The sequence below is a fragment of the Dromiciops gliroides genome, chromosome 4 (assembly GCF_019393635.1).
Source record: "Dromiciops gliroides isolate mDroGli1 chromosome 4, mDroGli1.pri, whole genome shotgun sequence".
Classification (NCBI taxonomy): domain Eukaryota; kingdom Metazoa; phylum Chordata; class Mammalia; order Microbiotheria; family Microbiotheriidae; genus Dromiciops; species Dromiciops gliroides.
Genome location: NC_057864.1, coordinates 115,230,886 through 115,251,951, shown reverse-complemented (window position 1 = coordinate 115,251,951; position 21,066 = coordinate 115,230,886). Strand labels below are relative to the sequence as shown.

The following is a 21,066-nucleotide window of genomic DNA, read 5'->3' as shown; positions in this document are numbered from 1 at the left end:
TCCAGCTCTTCTTACAGATGTGGAAACTGAGGCCAACAGGGTTAAGTGAGCTAGTAAGTATCTGAGGCTGGATTTGAACTCAGGAAGATGAATCTTCCTGGCTCCAGGCTCAGTACCCTATCCACTGTGCTACCTAGTTGTTCCCTTTTCTACACTAGTGTAGTCCTTTTACCTTGTTGTTAACAAGTTTCTTTCTGTTTCCCTTCTTCCAACCATGAGAACAGAACCTATCTATTCCAGGATCCCTGTTTTTCTTATTTAATTCCCTACAAACCCTTTAAAGGAACCCTTCTTTCCTCTACTTCTATGAGAATGTGAGAATTACTTCACCATACCTCTCATACTATCTGCTCAAATACATGTGCTTTTCTAGGTTTCTCTAAACTTTTGGGTTTGTATTTTAAAATTCCTACTCAGATATGGTATTTCCATCAAGATGCATGGAAATTCTTTATTCCATTAAAGGTCTATTTTTCCCCCAATAGGGATTATACTGTTTTATAAGTTATTCTTAGTTGAAGGCCTTTGTCTTTTTAAATATTATATTCTAAGATTTTCTCTTGTTTTTAGTTGCAGTTGCCATAGTGATCCTGACTATAGTTCCTAGGTATCTGAATTGTTTCTCTCTGAATCCTTGTAGTATTTTTTTTTCCTTTTATGGGGGAAATTTGCACAGTGGCTATGACATTCCTAAGATTTGTCCTTTTGGGGTTCCTTTCAGTAGGTGATTGGTGTATTCTTTCTAATTTCACTCTGCCTCTTAGTTTCAAAAAGATCTGGGAAGTTTTCAAAAATCAATGATTTCTTAAAATATAGTCTCCAGGTCTTTATAGTTTTCAGGGAATACAATACTTTAAAAATTATTTCTGCTACATCAGTTTTCAAAGTCAGTGTATTTTGGGGCGGCTAGGTGGCGCAGTGGATAAAGCACCGGCCCAGGATTCAGGAGTACCTGAGCTCAAATGCGGCCTCAGACACTTGACACTTACTAGTCGTGTGACCCTGGGCAAGTCACTTAACCCCCATTGCCCCGCATAAAAAAAAAAAAAAACAAAGTCAGTGTATTTTGATAACAAATAACTTACATTTTCTTCCTCTTCAGTCTTTTGATTCTGTTCTAATATTTCTTGATGCCTCACAGAGGCATCATTTCTCTTTGGTCAATTCTAGTTTTTAGGGAGTTGATTACTTGAGTAGGATTTACTCCTTTCTCTTTATAGGCTATTCTCTTTCCCTTTCTTTCCTCCATAGCTTTTAAAAAAAAATTCATTTTGGGGCAGCTAGGTGGCACAGTGGATAAAGCACCGGCCCTGGAGTCAGGAGTACCTGAGTTCAAATCCAGCCTCAGATACTTGACACTTACTAGCTGTGTGACCCTGGGCAAGTTACTTAACCCCAATTGCCTCACTAAAAAATAAAATTTTTTTTAAATTTCATTTTTATCTCTTGCTTAGATTCTCACATATAGTCATGTAATTCTCATGAATATTCCTTTATTCATAGTAGAGTTGGGGCTAAAGTTGACTCACTACCCTCTGCCCTGGGAGAGGGCCTGCCTGTTGTTATTTTTTTCATCTTTCCTTTGTAGAGATTCTGTTGCTGAAAACTTTTCCCATCATGATGAGAAGGTATAGTGGCCAAGTCTTGAAAGTGTCCTACTTCTTCCCCTGCTTCCATTCTTTCTTTCTTTGGCTTCTTCACAAATTAAACCTCTACTGTGTTACTGAAAGAGAGAAAAAAAGACAAAGCCATTCAGCTTGGTAACTGACTAGAGCTCAAGGAAATGTGTTATCCCAAACGTTATTTGAAAAGACATTAAACAGGTCAGTTGGTGAATGCCAGAATGGTGAAAAAAAAATTAGAGAATATTATAAAAAGAATATGTTTTATTAATTTCCGGTGTGTGGGTAATTCAGTAAGTGTGACTTAACAAATCTTAAATTCTTGAATGCTGGTTTTAGGCATGCATTCTTTTAGATTGTCTAAGGTTTGTCCTTGTAAGCTAGATCATCATCAAGCCAAGTACCAAGAGAGTATTATCTTAGTCTCTTAAGAAATTCCTTGATTAAATCACTCTATATTATACTCATGCTTTGTAAAGACAGCTAACAGATGTGTCATCTGTTTTGAGCAGGACTTTGAAATTTCTTATAAAATTGTTGAGCCCTATCCATCAAATCTCATTTCCCTTGTTCAAGAAGCCATATGATAAATTTCTCTGTGATTTTATAATTTCAGAATAAAAGTTGTCTCTGCAGACAAATTTACATGTTGTCTTTTGCCACACTTTCAATACTATGTAACCTAGTGTGTTTCCTTTCTGTATCTTAGTTGCAGGGAAACTTAGAGCCCAAACTCTTTCCTTACTAGGAGTAATTAGCCTATCTCAAATGACTGATAACACAATTCATATATTCCTCTAAAATGGTTTATCTTATCACTTTAATCCTTAATACTTTTATCTTATATTATTTAAAATTTCGAAAACTACATCAAATCTTCCTGGAAGTAGATGTTTTTTTTTTTTTTTAAAATAGGTGTTTTTAGGTTTCAATACATTTTCTTGAATAAATCAGAATCATGGACTCTTTTAGCTTGTAGTGTCTTCAATAAATATTTAAATTGAATTAAGAGCACTTATAACTCTTCACTAGGTTAATAATTTTTCCTTTGACTTTTTTTTTTTTTAGTGAGGCAATTGGGGTTAAGTGACTTGCCCAGGGTCACACAGCTAGTAAGTGTTAAGTGTCTAAGGCTAGATTTGAATTTAGGTACTCCTGACTCCAGGGCCGGTGCTCTATCCACTGCGCCACCTAGCTACCCCTGACTTTGTTTTTAATTTGGATGAAATGATTTACTGAGAAGTAGGAAATACTTTTTTTTAAACTTTAATCCCTGTAAAATCTAAATTAAGAGTGACTAATATTGATTAAAGTGAGGCTTCTGGATAACACATGATTTTCAGATATTTATTCCCTCCTTGTTCTTTGTGACCCATTCTGTTATGGACTGGGCCCCAGTATCTTTGTAATATTGGTCTCTCCATCTTAAATAGTAGTAAGCATGGGTATCAGGCTAGACTTTGGACAGAACACTATACAGCTATTCTGCCAGGCAGAAGATGGAAAGGGATATAATTTGATTGGGGGGTAGGGTGGGGAACATGACACTTGTCTCTAGATGGGAAGTTAATCTTAAGTCATTTAATTTAATACCCCTGTCATAACAGAATGAAAACCATAGTGAACATTGGGTCCAAAAAAAGTCTATTTAATCTCCATTTTAGAACCAAAAAATGAAGTCAAGTCTCAGTTGACATTCAGGCTCATTCTACAAGGGAAGGGAAGAAAGGGGCAGATGGATGCTCTCTTTCCCCAGAAATTGGCTTTGACAGGCAAGAGTTTCAAGGGGACTTTGCTGTTGTTCTGATCCCAGTCTGTTAATAGCAGGAATTGCTGTAAGTAATGTCTAGAATCATCTGCTTATGGGACTTGGGGATTTGCAGAAGGGAAAAACCAGAATTTAATTTTTTAAAAAGAACTATTTAATTTAAAGGACCAAACTCTCCCATGGACTAATTGACTCCCAGCTGGTACTTTCTGGATCCAAGACCGCACAGTGGGTACTGGCCAAATAATTAGTGTCTTGTAAGAACTGTAAATTATTGTCACTTAAAAGAAAAAAAATGACTCTATGAATTTTTTCAACCTTACTATGAAACCATGTAGGATTTCTGCAACATGATTTGCATTTTGTCTTACAGCATATTTGGAGGAGATACAGTCAGTGCGTCGCCATACCAACAGCATGTTGGATAATACCAAGAATTGCAACCCTCCTATTGTAGTTCACTGCAGTGCTGGTGTGGGTAGAACAGGGGTGGTCATTCTCACCGAACTGATGATATGCTGCTTGGAGCACAATGAAGTAAGTTGGTTTGTATTCCATGTACCTATCTTATCTACACGATGGAAAAATGGCATTTTATCAAGAAAAAAATATAATGTATACAAATTGGTTTGCAAATGAAAATGTTTCACTGCCCTCCTTTTCTATCCACTCCTCCCCAAATTCTTATTTCCAGTTTTCCAGATCAAGGTTTCCTGATAAATTTACTTTACTAATCTGGGTCAAATTTTTCCAGTTTGTCAAATGAGGAGATTGTACTAGAATGGGGTGCTTAATTATTTTTAAAGGCAGAGTGGATAGAATGCTAGATTTGGAATCAGGAAGACCTGCATTCAAATATAACCTCAAACACCAGATAATATGAACCTGAGCAAGGTTAGCACTCTGTGCCTTGATTTCCTCATCAGTAAAGTTATGGTAATAGTAGCATCTACCTTCCAGAGTTTTTGTGACAACAGGAGATAATATTTTCAAAACACTTTGATAATCTTAAAGCAGTATAGAAACACTGATCATTATTATTACTTCTATTTTATTATTACAGATCCCTTTAGCAGTCTACTGGAGCCTATGGCCCTCCTTAGAATGATGGTTTTAAATATATGAAATAAAATACTTAGCATTACAAAGGAAACCAATTATATTAAAACAAAGTTTTCCTTATCTATAAAATTGTGATAATACCACCTATCCTACCTATTGACAAAGACTTGTGAGAATCAGACAAGTTAAAATCTATGGAAACTCTTTTTTTTTTCTTTTTTTTTTTTTTTTGTGGGGCAATGGGGGTTAAGTGACTTGCCCAGGGTCACACAGCTAGTAAGTGTTAAGTGTCTGAGGCCGGATTTGAACTCAGGTACTCCTGAATCCAGGGCCAGTGCTTTAACCAATGTGCCATCTAGCTGCCCCAGAAACTCTTTTGAAGTGTTAAACATATAGATATAAGGGGTGATAGAAAGAGAAATGAAAATTTGGAGCCAGACATTTTAAAGTTCTCATCTTATTTTGCATCTGCTTTAAGAAACTCCAACTCTTTTTGAGACCCTCTGATTTTATTGTGGGATGTTTTCATAATGGGTTATTTTTATCATATATTTTTGAGGTGTTTTCTCCCACTTAATTCTGACTTTTCCAGGTATTGGCTCCAAAAAATAGAAACTTTGGACAAACCTCATTCATTAACCCAAATTGTACAGATCCAAATGCTGGTCATAATGGAGATGGCTTATGAGCATGTGTTTTCTTTTTCTGGTAGTAAATTCTTTTTTTAAAAGAGACAAATTTGCTATACTATAGAATCAACTGTTAACTTGCTTTATGATAGCCCATCCCAAGGTCTCAGCATATAGAGATGTGACTTCTTCTCTACTTGTTGGAATAGTTTGCTGCTCTGAAACTTTAGTTCACTTAGGCTGTCATTCCACTACTGCTATGGGGTAGAGGGACCACACACAAAGTATACTTTCTATATTCATTGAGCTTTCAATATAGCTTAGATGAGACCAGCAGAATTTAAAGTATAAATGGTCATAGTGGAAACAAAGGAGATCACTCTTTTTTGAGGAATAGCTTAACAAATTGCAGTACACAAACATAATGAAATATTATTGTGCTGTAAGAAATAGCAAACATGATGAATACATTTATTGTTCAGTTGTTTCAATCATGTCTGACTCCTCATGACCCCATTTAGGGCTGTGTTGGCAAAGATACTGGAATGGTTTGCCATTTCCTTCTCTAGCTCATTTTACAGATCAAGAACTGAGGCAAAAAGGTTAAGTAACTTACCCAAGGTCACACAACTAGTAAGTGTATGAGGCCAGAATTGAACTCATGAAGATGAGTCTTCCTGGTTCCAAGCCCACTGTTCTATCCACTGTGTCACCTAGTTGCCCTTGATGAATACACAGATTCATGGAAAAGACTTAAAAGGACGCAAAATGATGTAAGCAGAGCCAAGAAAATAGTATGCGCAATGACTACAATTATATAAATGGAAAGAACAACAATCACAAAATAATTGAAAATTAATGATGCAGAATTACAAGGAACAAAGTTTGTTCTAAAATATAGAACATGAGAAGACACCTCCCTGCCACTCCTTTACATAGGTGGTGGTTGGTGGTTAATACTTTGTGGCTGTGAAAGATCTAGTATAACCTTAAACTTAAGCAATTCAGAAAATTGATGATATAGAAGGAAATTTTGCTTTAAATGGGAAAGTATAATGCAAGGTCTTTATCAGAACCTGGATTATTTTTTATAATTACTTTGCGAAGACTATAGTTTGAAATTCACATTGAATAATATCTCATGAAAGATGTTTATATTGAAATCTGGAAATTTAGCCACTGTTTTGTTAAACATTACACACTATTCAAAAGCATATAAATACCTTGTCTGTGAAATTAGCTACAAAATGTTATGTAATATAGATGGGAAATGGGTGAAAGAAGTTCTGTGCATCACTTACTGTGCAAAGGCCCTCTTAAAAAGAGAGGGGGATGTTGACCCAGCAATACCACTTTTGGGTCTTTTGCCCAAAGAAATCATGGAAAGGGGAAAGGGACCCACATGTACAAAAATATTTATAGCTGCTCTTTATGTGGTGGCAAGGAATTGGAAGTTGAGGGGATGCCCATCAATTGGGGAATGGCTGGACAAGTTGTGGCATATGAATACAATGGAATATTATTGTGCTGTAAGAAACGATGAGCAGGAGGAGTTCAGAGAAACCTGGAGGGTCTTGAGTGGGCTGATGAGAGTGAGATGAGCAGAACCAGAAGAACATTGTACACAGTATCATCAACATCGAGTGTTGATCTACTGTGATGATATTCTTCTCACCAATGCAATGGTACAGAAGAGTTCCAGCCAGGGAACTCATGATAGAAGAGGATCTCCAAATCCAGGAAAAAAAAAAGAACTGTGGAGTATAGATGCTGAATGAACCATACTATTTCTTTTGTTTTTGGTGCTGTTGTTTTTCTATTTTGAGGTTTTTTGTCATTGCTCTTATTTTTCTCTTACAACATGACTAATGCAGAAATAGGATTAATGTTATTGTGTGTGTGTGTGTGTGTGTGTGTGTGTGTGTGTATATATATATATATATATATATATATATATATATATATATATATATAAAACCTATATCAGATTACCTGCTGTCTAGGGGAGGGGGGAGGGAGGAGAGGGAGGGAGAAAAATCTGAAATTGGAAAGCTTGTATAAACAAAAGTTGAGAACTATCTTTACATATAACGGGAAAAAAATAAAATACTTAATTAATTTTAAAAAAAAGAGAGGGGGGGATGGATTCTCTCACGTGGCATAGGGGACTAACTAACTGAACAAAAATTGTATCATCTCCTTCCATTTTTCTCCCTATATTATATTTCTTTCTTGACTCTCCTCTGTTCACTGTTCCCCACATAGTGCCTTTGATGGAGAAAAAAGGGGGCGGCACCCAAATCCAAATACAGCTGTTATTGGTTAGGTAAAATAAATGAAATCACTCTATATGTGGATGTTTTTTATGTGTCTGTAGCTCATAATGGGTGGGAAAGTACAGGCTAATCCACAGGAGAAAGAAAGGCATATTTAGATGCCCCTCCTTTTTTCTGCTTTGTTGTATCCCTTTCATCTCCCCATTTCTACACCTCCCTCTATCCCTCTATTTTGTTCAACTTGAGGAGCAGTGTTTAGTCGGCTTTCCCTGACATGAAAGGTTGTTCTGTTCTGGGCTCTTTGGAGAGCCATCAAAGCCTGAACCATGATGATGTGATGACACAAGGGCTCATTGATCTCCAGATGTCATTGGCCCAGTAGAATACAAGCAATGAGCGTCAAAGCCAGGACAGGACTGAATGATGGGCTTGGCTACTAGGGCCTGGCTTCAACTCATTTTTGTGTGCTTGGCTCCACCAAGCTCTCTATGGTGTGGCTGAGCATAACTTAATTCCTAAGCACCTCGTTGTGTGCCAGAACATTCTTTGGTGGAACTTAGCAAAGCCAAAGAGAACTTCTGTCTTCGTTGGTAGCCAGAGGTGATTTGATGACTCTTATTTTTCTGTGTTCTTTACTTTTCCCTACAAAAAGCACAGATAGAGACAGGTCCTCATCTGTTCCTTTCTCCATCATAATCAGTTGGTTAGGAAAATATCTTAATTTTATTATGCTCCTGTGGTCAGGCATGCCTAATTGAATTCAGGCCCCATCATTTTTTCAAACAAATCTTATCAGTGTTATTGTTTTTACAAGGCTGAAATGTCTCTTCTAACAAAGAATTTTTTAAAAGAAAAAGTAGAGGAAAAAATCAACAAAAATTATCAATGCATTGAAAAAAATCTGGAAATGAATATGGTATTCCATATCTATGGACTTCCCACTTCTGCAAAGGAATGAAAGAGGTGTTTTCTTATATTTATTCTTTGGGGTCAGTCCCCATTCTTTTGTCCCCCCCCCCAAAAAAAAAAGGTTCCTGGTTGCTATTTTCTATTTCTTCCTGCCCTTCCCTTTTTTGTCCTCCTTTTCCCAAAGACCTACTTGGGACCTTGCCAGGTTAAAGTGCAATCCTCTGGCTCCTATATTAGAAAATGAGATTCCCTTGTATCCAACCAGATTTCAGGGCATAATCAGACCAATCCCTACCATTCTCAACACAGGAAACCTGTGGTACCATTAGATTAAATATCTCAGCATTCTAACTTGTATATCACTTAGAATTTGTTCTTCCAGTGTCATGATGATGATTTGGGTTTTTTTTTTTCCCCAGTATGGGAGCAGTTTTCTTTTATATGTCATTTTATGTCGATGCTGTTTGTCATAGATTGTAAAGGCACCAAGGCTTAGCACCCTGCCTTATTATCATATACATACAGGTATCATTACAAGGCTTTTGCATTTTCTCCTAAAGGTTTTTAATGAATGACAATGTTTGATAAGAAGTAGCCCCTGACTTTACCTTCAGCCCCACAAAACACTTCATTATCCATCAGATGTTTGGATTATAATTTATATAATTACTTTGTGACACTGTAGAGTTGATATTGAATGATGTCTCATAAAATGTTTGTACCAAACCCTGGAAATTCAGGCATTGTTTTGTTAACACGACATGGACTTTTTTTTTTTTTTTTTTACTATTCAAAGGTATTGTAAACACTTTGTCTATAGAAGATTAACTACAAAATTCTATGTGGACTAGATGATGCTGTATTCATACTATAACAAGTTTATACTTCCAAAGTACATTTTCATACAGAATTGCATTTGATTCTCACAAAATTCTGATGATTTAGATACGTGCTTTTTCACATGAGAACCCCTGCCCAGAGAAGTTAAATGACTTGTCCAAAGTTACACTGTTGGGTAATGGGAATTTGTGATTTAAATCCAACCCCTTCATTTTACAAATGAGGAAACTGAGGCTCAGAAAGTTTAAATGACTTGCTCAGGGTCATACATGAAGAAATTGGCTAAGGTAGGTGTCCAAGGGGATTTGAACTCAGGTCTTCTTGACTTCAGGCTCAGCACTCTATCATCCTTCACCCATCTACTGTGGTTATCAGCCATATCAACAATTGTTAACCAGGATTATCATCTTGCTTTCCGGAAACATGACCTTTTTTTTTTTTTTTTTGGTAAATCTTACACAGAAGACAGAGTGCTCTTGTATTTTACTATTTTAAGACTTAATGCTTTCTTTCCCTTTAATTCACAGAAGGTGGATGTGCCTATGATGTTGAGACACCTGAGGGAGCAGAGAATGTTCATGATCCAGACCATTGCTCAATACAAGTTTGTCTACCAGGTCCTTATCCAGTTTCTCCAAAACTCCAGACTCATTTAATTTCTCATAAGATCCAGCTCCTTGTGGAGATGGGTCCTACAGAACCTTGTGGAGTGAAAAGGCCTCCAGACAACATCTGGTCAGCCAGTATGGGCAGATGGCTGGCAGAGAGCACACCCCAATCTCGCCAAAGTTAGGAGCTCAGCATGCGAGATCATCATGGATTATTTTATATGAGATAATTTATTTTTTCCCATTGGAATAACTTTTGTGAATTTCTGTAATATCTTGTTGCACCATTTATAATGACTTTGTGTTGAACCACATTTTGACTGATCTGCATTGTGACTTCTTTGTGGGGAAGATTGTTTGCTATCACCTTAGGGATTGAGGCTTAAGGTAGGAAGCACATCTCATTTGTAGTCAGATTTCTAACAAATCTTATAATTCGTCATCAGTTACAATTGTTCACATATGAAGAAGGCAAAGGAATGATTGCTTCACACACACACACACACACACACACACACACACACAAAACAAATAACAACAACAAAAAATCAAGGAAAAGCCTAGAGAGTGATTTCATTGAGTATTTTTGCTTCTTAGACTTGCTAGATTCTTCTTTCCCTTCTAATCCTCTTTCCATTACTCTCATTAGCCTCTCAGTTTCTGAGGTTAAGTTTGGGAAACCAGGGGGAAAAATGCTTGCTCTTAGTTTGAGCATTACAAACTCTCAAGCTGGATATAGTGCACTTGTCTCAACCACCCACAATTCTGAGATTAGTATTCTGAGTTTCCCTCCCAGGGACAATGGTTCTTGTAGTTGCTTCCTTTGGTGGGTTCATTTGATGAGCCCAGTGGCCTTTGGGGCATTTTGCCAACCCCATCTGTTCAGTCAGGCTAGCTGCCTGATTGATATCAGCTGATGGACCAAAGTGGAAAGGGAACAGAGTGGGAAGGTACTTGACATTTTTCGTTATTTAAATGTGGTGGATAGGTGCCCGGTGGGCTAGGTGATAGGTGCAGTTAGTCTATCCATCAGTCCATCAATAAGTTATTGGAAATGTTGCAAAGAAAACAGTTGGGCAATCTGATTTATAGGAGCTCTTTGGCACTCATGTATCCAGTACCTTGGCAGGAACCCCCCAAAAAGCTTAACCACAGTATGCGTTAGTCATCTTTATCTTTCAATGACCTATAAGGACAAAAGCCAGGACTGCCATAACCTAAGAGTTAGTCCAGGTCCACTGCCTGTCCTTTCTTGGAAATCATAACCATGAATTCTTCACTTAGCACAAGTTAGCTCCATTACCAACCACCCCTATCCTGAGATCCATTTGGCATTCTGTTTTATCAGTTGTACCATCACTACCCTTGGAACTTTCTTGCATTAGTATATTGTGTTTCATATTGTTTACTCCTGGCATGGATTTAATTCAGTGCTTGACTAGACTTGTCTCTGATGCTCCAATTCTTTTAGGAGACAGCCATATTGCAGTGCCTTTACAAAAAAAAAATCTGTGAGTCCTTGATTGATATTGGTATTGTGTTGCTATTGGTATTCTTTTTCATTATGTGCACTTGCTGTTCCTTACTGTATATTTTGCCCTGGTCTGAAGGTGAACAGAAGGAATGCCTCCAGAACAGTCAGAGGTATGATCACCTTTATGAATTCATTGTCCTATGGTAGGAACTAAGAGTAGACCCTTAGAAATCAGATCAGAATAGGAATTGTTATTCTTGTCTATATAGTGATTTGCATCTGGCCATATGTGGCAACTTCATTTATGTTTATTTCATTTCCAGTTGATTGATTTGTAAATAAGAAAATGTGGCGTTATAAAACTCTTCCTCCTCTCCCGAGAAGGACCAGGGTTACTGAAAAATGTTGATTCATGTAAGCTTTGCTGGATTCTGGGAATCTTAGCCTGTGTGCTCCCAAATCAAAGCCGTAAGTATTAAATGTAGTATAGAAAGAGCACACATTGATTTTCCCAGTGGACAAGGCTTTAGAACTAGATAATATATTTGAGAGGTTGTTTTTTTTTTTATTTTTACATTGCTTCAATGTATGATGATGAGAACATTTTAAAATTTAAGTTTGTTCCCTGAAGGATACCCAGAACTTGTTTACATGGCGTCTCAATTGGGTCCTTCTCCCCCTCCTTTCAAAATTAGCTCCATTCCCATGAGCTTCACTTAAATTAGTCCATGGGAGCCACATTGAGCTCTGCTAATAGTCTTCAGTGCATCAAATGGAGGAAGAGATAATCACAAACTTTGTGGGTGGTGTTTACATAAAATATCAAACCCAAAGGAATTTTTAAAAAAACAAAAAACTATTCTATAGATTTTGTACATATTTTTTTTTAAAAAATGCCTTTGGTCCTTGAGCACATTTTGCTTTTCTTTTCAGCTTTCCAGCAAATGCCAACACATCTCTTGTTAAATTAGTGGCAACCGTTTAAAGTCCTTTTTGTGGCATCTGCATAATAATTGCCCAGAGATGCTTTATATCTGGGAAGCAGGCCAAGGAATAAACCTTGAAGCAAAGTGTATTAAATTAGTTATCTAGTTAGAGCTTTTGGAATAATTTCCTGATGATGTATCAAGTTTGAACCTCGAGCTGTCGGGTTCTATTGCTGCAGTTTGGATTTGAAAGGGAGAGAATTAAATGAGGGGTGGGGGGCAGGAGGTAGCGGCACTGATCTCCAGATTCAGAGCTTTCTGGTGGAAATGTTTGTTTCTTCCGCAGGGAAAGCCTTACTTGTTCAGACAGATTTAAATGAAACAACATGATCCGTAATCCCCACATTGAAAAAGGAAAAATTAAGCTAGATATCTAGATAGTTATAAGATTTATATGTACAATGTATAATCATAGAATGGAAGGAAGGGAAAATGTTCATTGTTGACTATCCCATATACATTCTTAACTGACAGCAGGCTCCCTGAGAAAATAAAAGGAAAGTGAGATAACTGATGACTAGTATGTTTAGACTCTCCCAAGGCCTCTTTCCTTTTCCCAGATGTTTTGCTTTCATTATAATCTTACCATTTTTGGCCTTTGCATCTTTTTCTCTTCCTCTGTGTAGAAGCCTGGTGTTGCATATAGATGTCAGGAAAATCTAGAGAAATAGCAAACTCACTGCTATCTTACAGCTGCCACTGTTGAGTTTCCTGGGCCAAATTTACTAGAGTTGATTAAGTTACTGAAAGCAGATTTCCTGCACAATAGGGAGAGACTGGAAAAGTCACTTTCTCCTCTTTACTTTCATTGTACTATATGTGCAAACTTGTAATCTTAAGAAACAGCACCTTAATTTTTGCCCAAAGTTTATGTTAAAATGATTGCCCCTTATCATGTTATAGCCTTAATTTTTCAAAGTTGTCTTCCAGCCCAGTCAACATATGGACTTTAAACAGAGCCAGAGTAGGTGACTATGTCACATTCCTTTTCATTCAGATCATGTGGCTTACATCTTAGAAATAAACTGTTTTTAACCATGTTTTCCTGTAATTTATAAGTTTTTGAAATAGTGCTTGGCACATACTAGGTGCTTAACTAGTTGACTGACATGGGAAATGACTAAAACTTCTTCAAGGAACAGAGGAGAGAAGGTTTTTAGATAAAGGGAACAATCAAAGAGGAAGAATATCCATTCATTTAACATATAGTTTTTAAGGTCCTACTGTGTGTTAGTCAGTGATGTAGGCACCAGGTCTACAAAAACAGAATGAAATAGTAGTTGTTTTCAGGGAGCTTATATTCTAGTATATGCAAATTTTAGCACAGTCACATAAATTACTGTTCATTCATTCACAATCACACGACACAGTGTTCACAGTTGCTATGCAGTAAGTACTTGTGGAATGAATGAAGTTTACTGAAGGCTAGAAGCTTAAGATCTGTTCTAGTTCTAACAATTCTTTCAGTCTACCAGGCCTCGCTATCCTCTCAGTTCTTAGAGTTTATTAATAACAACTACTATCCTTGTTATTCTCTGTCAGGTCATTTAAAGACACTGTCATGCTTATCATGATTCCCTAGCCAGTCAGGTTAAGGAGCAGATAAGGTTATTCTTACAACCAACTCATGACAAGACTTATGGGGAAGTTGATCAATGTCCTATTAGAATTAAGTTAATTTCAAAGGAAATGTCATGCTTAACTAGTGTGTGTGTGTGTGTGTGTGTGTGTGTGTGTGTGTGTGTGTGTGTGTGTGTGTGTATTACTTGGAATCCAGATCTTCAGTGTTTTCTGTGACAGTGATCAGCACCATGCTGCTTTAACATGCTGCTGGGGGAAGGTTAATCAGAGAAGGTGAGGTAGACAGAGCAAAATATAGAAGCTGAAATACTTCTACATGGATTCTGTTCAGTACTGCCCATTCAATACATTTAATAGGTAGTGATAGGAAGAATTGAGAATTGGATAGAACTTCAGGTTTTTTTTGTTTGTTTGTTTGTTTTTGGCTTAGAGAATCTTCTTGAAGGAGAAAGCTTTTTACCCAAACTTGGAGTCCTTTGATTTTTTTTCTCTGTAAAATGGGGGAGTGGGTACAGCTAACCTCCAAGGTACCTTCCATCTCTAACTTTCTATGAGTCAACTCCATCTTCCTCTTCTATCTTATTGAATAGTTTGCCACTTACCCAATAGTGACTGACTCTCTCATGGTGTTTCTACTATTTCACTGAAAGGTTGCTTAATATTGACTTAACTTTTATTGCAGTTTCTTTTGTTTCTTGGGCTTCACAGAAATAAAAGCTCAGTTGTGTTCAATGATGACTTTTTAAAAAATCTGGACCATATCTTTTTTGCACAGAGAGGAGTAAGGGGAGAAAAATGGACCCATGAATTGACTTCACGAAACTGTGGAAACTCCCTCCTCAGCAAGGCAATCTGCAACTCATCTGTTACTTAGAATCTTACAGAATTCCCTGGGGGCAATGACCCTGGTATATATAGCTAGTATATATCAGAGGTAAAACTTGAACCTAGGTCTTCATTCCAAGTCTGGCCCTCCAGCTATATCTCCACTGCCTCTTAAACTTTTCTTAGATCAGTGTTTTAGGTCTTTCCAAAATTAACTATTTCTCTTTTCTTTCTTGAGGCTGGATTTTACATTAGATGAGTATATGCAAATTGTCATCATTATTAGCAGTAGCAGCAGCAACAGGACCTTCTTACTCATACTTTCCTTTCAATAGCCCTGTGAGTTAAGCAGTGCAAGGATTATTACCCCCAATTTACAGATGAGGAAACCAAGGCTCAATTCAAGCCAACCCAATAAGCATTTATTAATTGCATGGAGAGATGCATCATAGAGTACTGGATAGAATTCACCTGTCAGTCCACAAAATCTGAGTTCAGGTCTCAGACAAATTTTTATGACTGTCAGTTGCAGGACTGTTGTTCATGTTCACTGGTAGGGGGAGTTTCCATACTAGGATTTTTTTCTATGCCATTGAAATTATAGGTCTAGACTAAAAAAAATAAAAAAAAATTCAAGGCACTGTGATTAGAGTTGTTAAAATGACTGGCTCAGATTCACCTTGTGGCTCTGAAGAACTTAGATTCATACTCAGCCTTCACTAGCTTCTGAAGCCAGCCTTACTCTACTATCCTGTCTTGTTTCCATGAACCATCACTCTCCAGATGAGTGCTAGTAATCACTGAGACATAGTTATAGGTCAGTACCCACTACGACAAACACTACAGGTGAATGGTTTCTATCTCTTTGTTACAGTGTGACTTTTGTTCCATGAAGACATCTCTTCGAACATCAAAGTGTTTTTGTTATATAGAGGGTCTTGCAGCAATCATGATCGATCAAGCAAGATTTTGTACATCAGTGGGCAGGCCTGTTGACGCTCCTAACAGTCCCCCTTTCCTGAAATACAGTCCTGACCACCTAACCTCAGTAAATAGGAGGATCCTGCTGGCCCCTCTAGCCAGAAAAACAAAATTTGCCTTTTGATCTGCTTCTTTGATACAGTGCTAGGAAAAGCAGGTGTAACCATTTCCATTCTCTTTAAGGAGAAACAAAAATCTTTTTCAGGGCATGCTAGAACTAGTCTGTGTTAGGGAGGTTCCTGTTGGGGAAGGGGAGTGGTTCACTCTGCTTGGAGAATGTTGTTCTCGGCCCCATCTTGGTGTCCTTCAATGCTAGCGAATGCCTCCCTGGGGTGGTATAGGTCAGAAGGGCAATGCGGGCATTGTAAACATCAACCTGAATGTCTTTTGTGAGATACCAAACCATATTGGGCCCTCCTGGGAACTCTGTGGGATCTTGGCTGCTCCCCACTTTGCAGATCGTGACTCCTGCTGTACTTTTAATGAATTTTATTAAGCACAAGTAACCTTCAGTTTTCAGATTTTTCCTGAATTAGCACTAAAACCATTGACAGCAAAGGGGAGAAAATTGGGGCATCTTCCCATTAAACTTGCTAATGCACATAAGGTTAAGAGTGAAAATACCTTATCTGGATGGGTGAAAGTGGTTAGTCCCTCCAAGATTTTTTCCCCCTTCAGGCTGACATTTCATCTGTAGCATTTTTAAAGATACCAAAACATTGTTTATTTAATTCTGCCCCACTCCTTGCTGACAAGAGGCCTAGAGATACTCCTGTAGAAACAGTAATGTGGAGTCAAAATGGGAGAGTATGACATTTTCTGAAGAATGAATAAGAAAGACACTGATTTTATAACATTTATATAGTGCTTTAACAATTTGTAAAGTATTTTTTACATATACTATCTCATTTTGTCTTTATGACAACCTTGATATGTAGGTGCTGTTATAGAGACTGAGTGGCTTGCTCAGGGTTACACTATTAGTAAGCGTCTAAGGCAGGATTTTAACTTGCCTTCTTATTGAGGAATCACACTATTCAAGTGTTTTACCTTCTTTTAAGGCCAATTACTGAGTAAATCTGGAGTTAGCATCTATGACAAAATGCTATTTCCCAGTTATAGTTTTTCTTTATGTTGAAGAAATTTCTTGGACTTTGGCATTAAGCATTAGGCATAGCTCTCTGCTTCCATTTCCTCAGACTAAGGACTTTTTTTTTTTGCTTGGAGAGGAAAACACAAACATCCATCCCACATAGTTTAGAATTTCAGTTAACTCAGTTACTTTAAAAATAATCCAAGATTGCTGTTATACCACTTGAGGGCCAGGATTGATCTGTAACTGTTCCTGTTCCTGCTCTGAATGCAAGTGCCTTTGGCTGTGTCCAATAAAAAGCCATAGCTGATACTATCTTCAGTCTACCAAAGTCACACTTTCAAAATTTCTTTGTAAATTTCCCAGTGTGATGGTTCATGTGGTTAGTTTTAGGTAGGGGAGACTGGGAAGATGGAGAAACAATGGTTGAACCTCATTCTGAAGATAGTTTCCAAAGCATTTACTTTCACGTGTTTTTGCTGTCACTGGATAATTCATTCATAAGCTGATTGCACACTCCCCAGTGAGAGAACAAGTACTCGGTGGGCAGGGACTACTGGGAGCTAAGATTGTACCTCTGCATTGGCATCTGTTTTCATTTTTTAGTATTACTTTTATTCCATTTTTATACAAAGTAGAGATTTGAATGATGTAAACTGCCAGATTGGATAGTTCATATCCACAGTGGGTTTTTAGGTTTAAATTTTTCTGTCTTTCTCCATCAATCAGTTGCACTAAGATCACTCTCTGCTTTGTTTTGTGCTGTGGAAATAGAATTTTATTTGCCTGAACCCAATTTACTGTGGACTATGCCTATTTTCATGGTAGGCTTCGTACTAATAATAATTAGTAATAATTTCATAGACTTAGTCTTTTCTTTCCCTAGGATCATGAAGGTATAGCCACTGTCATCTCCTCTGAATAAAAACCATTCTTATGATGGAGAATGTAAAACCTAACCAGTGATTGTCTGAATATAGTGACCAAATGAACAAACTGTCTCAGGCAGGTTGAGGGTGAGAGATGGGCAGAACTGCTATATTATTGTCATCATCATCATCAAAAAACCATAATTTCATTAAGTGACATAGTAATTATCCATTAATTACATAAACTGAACACGCTGTAGCTTTTATTTATGAAAGCTCACCTATATGGCTCAATAATTGCAAAATGATACAGTTTATGAATAGGAAAATAGTCATCTAAAATCCCTAATGTGTTCCCACCGATTGACTGACTAGCTCTAGGTCTTTTTTTTTTTTTAATAGACAAGCTAACTTAGTTTCAGGGGATAGCCCAGTTTTATATGGTCTCCCAAATAAAATCTTGCTTTTACAACTGCCTTTACCTCACAGCAATGGTAAAAAATATCTAGATAACTGATAGGACTTAATAATAGCTCAGGAATGTGAAGTTACACTTTTGTTTCCCTGTTGATGGAGATCAGTGCCTGACTGCTTAAGTTCTGCTCACCATCTGACGACCTAAGCAAAACTGTTGGCCCAGTTGCTACTAAGGGTTTGGTGCTGCTATTTAGGAAGTATTTTGTAGTAATTAGTCAAAGGTTGACTTCCCATAGGATCACTGTGGCTATGGCCAGCATTATAACATTTATAATTGGAAACAGAACTTTTGAAAACTAATCTCTAATCTTCCTGTGCTGAGACACGTTTGCCTTAAAGACTCTTTGCACAGATTACTTTTTTTCCCATCCATGAAGCTGAATGAATTATAACTCCTTCCTAATATCCACCAAGCCCATAGAACCCTAACCAGGTTGAAGTTGACCAACTCACAATGGTGTGGGAAAGGTGGTCAAACAAAGAGGGTGGATATCCAATCAAGGCTTAATAGCCTCTGATGTTATGTCAGGGTTCTCTCTCATTCTCTCTCTTCTACCCCCCCCCACAATGCCCCACTGCTATCTGTCTTACCCAACTGACAAGTCATAGAGACCTCTGAAAACCTTCTACATACCTACCCATAGAACTCATTAAAATAACATTGTCCCCATCTAGACAAGGAAATCATTCTTGTTCCCTGTCTCTTATTATTTATTTTCTTGCTTTTTTTCTGTAGTCTTACATACCTAGTAATCCTCATGCTTTGGTTATGGGGTAGTTTTCATTGGAGAGGATGCTCTATAGGCAAGCCTTGCTTCCTAAATAGCGAAATATTATTAGATGGTTAGATACTTAAAAAGGAAAAGAAGTTTACACATGCAGATGACTAACTCCGTAACTATATGTAATTTGTATTATACCAAATAACTTGCTGTTAGCTTTATGTCACTGGATTTTATTGTCCTGTTTTTACTTTAGTATCCAGATGTTTCCATTGGTCTGTTTCTATCAAACACTGTAACAAAGTAGAATAATTCAAGGCAAATGGAGATTTAATAGTATTTTGTTTTGATACTATGTACAGGTAGTTCCTAGCTGACAACAATTCTTAAGAGTTCACTTGTAAGTGGGTTGTTTGGAACTCAAAGCACAATTTGCTCGCCAGCCAGGCCACAGCACCTTATTTTACCCATGATTTAAGTGAAAAACAGTACTGGTACAGTTACATTTAAGAGGCCTGGGAAATATAACACTTTCTCCTGGAGACAGTGGAATTTGGAATGTTGAATACATGGTTTTTAGTCACTTCTTCTATTCCTCCCATTGTTAGCTGAGACTTTCTGTCCATCAAGAAACGAGTCTCCTTTGGCCTCTCCCCTTAGCAGCAGCCACTGTTCATATGGCAAGAGAGGAACACAATAGCTATGGGAATATAGTACTTCAGGGTTTACATAGTGCTTTTCTCACAACCACCTTAGGAGGTAGGTAGTATGGGCATTATTATTATCATCTCCAAAGGGAAACTGAGGCTCAGAAAATTTAAATTATTTGCTTACAGTGTCGGAGCTGGAACCCAAAACAAAAGTATTCTAAGGCAATACAGTGGGAAAGGGAACTGGATTTTTCAGAACTTATTTCAAATCCTGATTCTGCCACTTAATAAATGTCATCTTGGGCATATTGCTCCTTTGCACCTATTTTCTCATCTGAAAAAATGGAGATAACAGGTGTCCTGCCCACCTTCCATGGTTGGTTGTGAAGGTTATGTGAGAAAGAATGTATGTGAAGGAACCTTGAGAATCATAAAGGTTACAAATGTCAATTATCATTGTGATTATTATTGGAAACGTTTCTTGTTCTCTTGGTGTTGAGATCTCCCCCATTCCTGCACATATGCAGCTTGAGAGGCTGGCCAGCTATCTGTATATACATCTGTAAGTCAGGGAATATCACTATATGTATAGACGTCATTATTAATTTGGTATGAACATCAATCATACCAGGTTTATAATATTGAAAGCCTTTAAAATAAAACAAAAACTATGCATGCTATTGTTGTATTCATCAGTAAATAAGCTTATGCTCGCCAGTTTTATCCTGTGTATAAAACTGACTACTTTTGACAGTATTTTTTGCACTGTTTCCTTTCTTTCTGTTTTTATAAAATTTTGTCCATCATTAATAACCTAGGATACTGTTTTACGGTGCTCACTGCCTTGTTGTAAATAGTTTCGTATATGCCTTTTCAAATGTGAGACTTTATACTCGTTTTGTTTTTGTTTTTGAAAAGATGCCTATTCTTCATATTCAGATGTAATAAACCCTTTTTCAAAGAATTTGGTTGGCAATTTTCTTTTCTTCTTTTTTTCATTCCAAAAAGGCTGATAGAGGACAGTATCACTTTCCTTTAACACACACTTAATATTACAGATGTGAGGGAAATGTTTTCTAAGTCTTTTTTTTTTTTTTTTTTTTTGGTGAGGCAAATGGGGTTAAGTGACTTGCCCAGGGTCACACAGCTAGTAAGTGTTAAGTGTCTGAGGCCGGATTTGAACTCAGGTCCTCCTGAATCCACGGCTGGTGCTCTATCTACTGCGCCACTTAGCTGCCCCTGCTGTTTATTTTTAAGACTTAGATCCGGGCAGCTAGGTGGTGCAGTGGATAGAGCACCAGCCGTGGATTCAGGAGGACCTGAGTTCACATCCGGCCTCAGACACTTGACACTTACTAGCTGTGTGACCTTGGGCAAGTCACTTAACCCTCATTGCATGCCCCCCCCCCAAAAAAACCCAATAAAAATAAACAGCAATGGGGCACCTAGGTGGCACAGTGGATAGAGCACCGGCCCTGGAATCAGGAGTACCTGAGTTAAAATCCGGCCTGAGACACCTGACACTTACTAGCTGTGTGACCCTGGGCAAGTCACTTAACCCCAATTGCCTCACTAAAATAATAATAATAATAATGATAATAATAATAATAAATAAACAGCAAACATTTTCTCCAACCTATGGGTAGCCATGGCATTCCGAGGTTCTGCCTCCAGGTGACCAGTGCCCATAGCTG

At 37.6% G+C, this 21,066-nt stretch overlaps 1 protein-coding gene across 1 annotated transcript in view; it reads left to right on the top strand.

The window, feature by feature from the left end:
- The window catches only part of PTPN14 (protein tyrosine phosphatase non-receptor type 14), a 253,978-nt gene extending 233,659 nt beyond the window's left edge, over window positions 1-20,319 (top strand). Inside the window, exons 19-20 of the mRNA XM_043963036.1 lie at window positions 3,764-3,927; window positions 9,634-20,319. Of these exons, the coding sequence (XP_043818971.1) occupies window positions 3,764-3,927; window positions 9,634-9,762 (293 nt within the window). The 3' untranslated portion in view covers window positions 9,763-20,319. The remainder of the gene's footprint in view (window positions 1-3,763; window positions 3,928-9,633) is intronic.
- The last annotated feature ends 747 nt before the right edge of the window (window positions 20,320-21,066 follow it).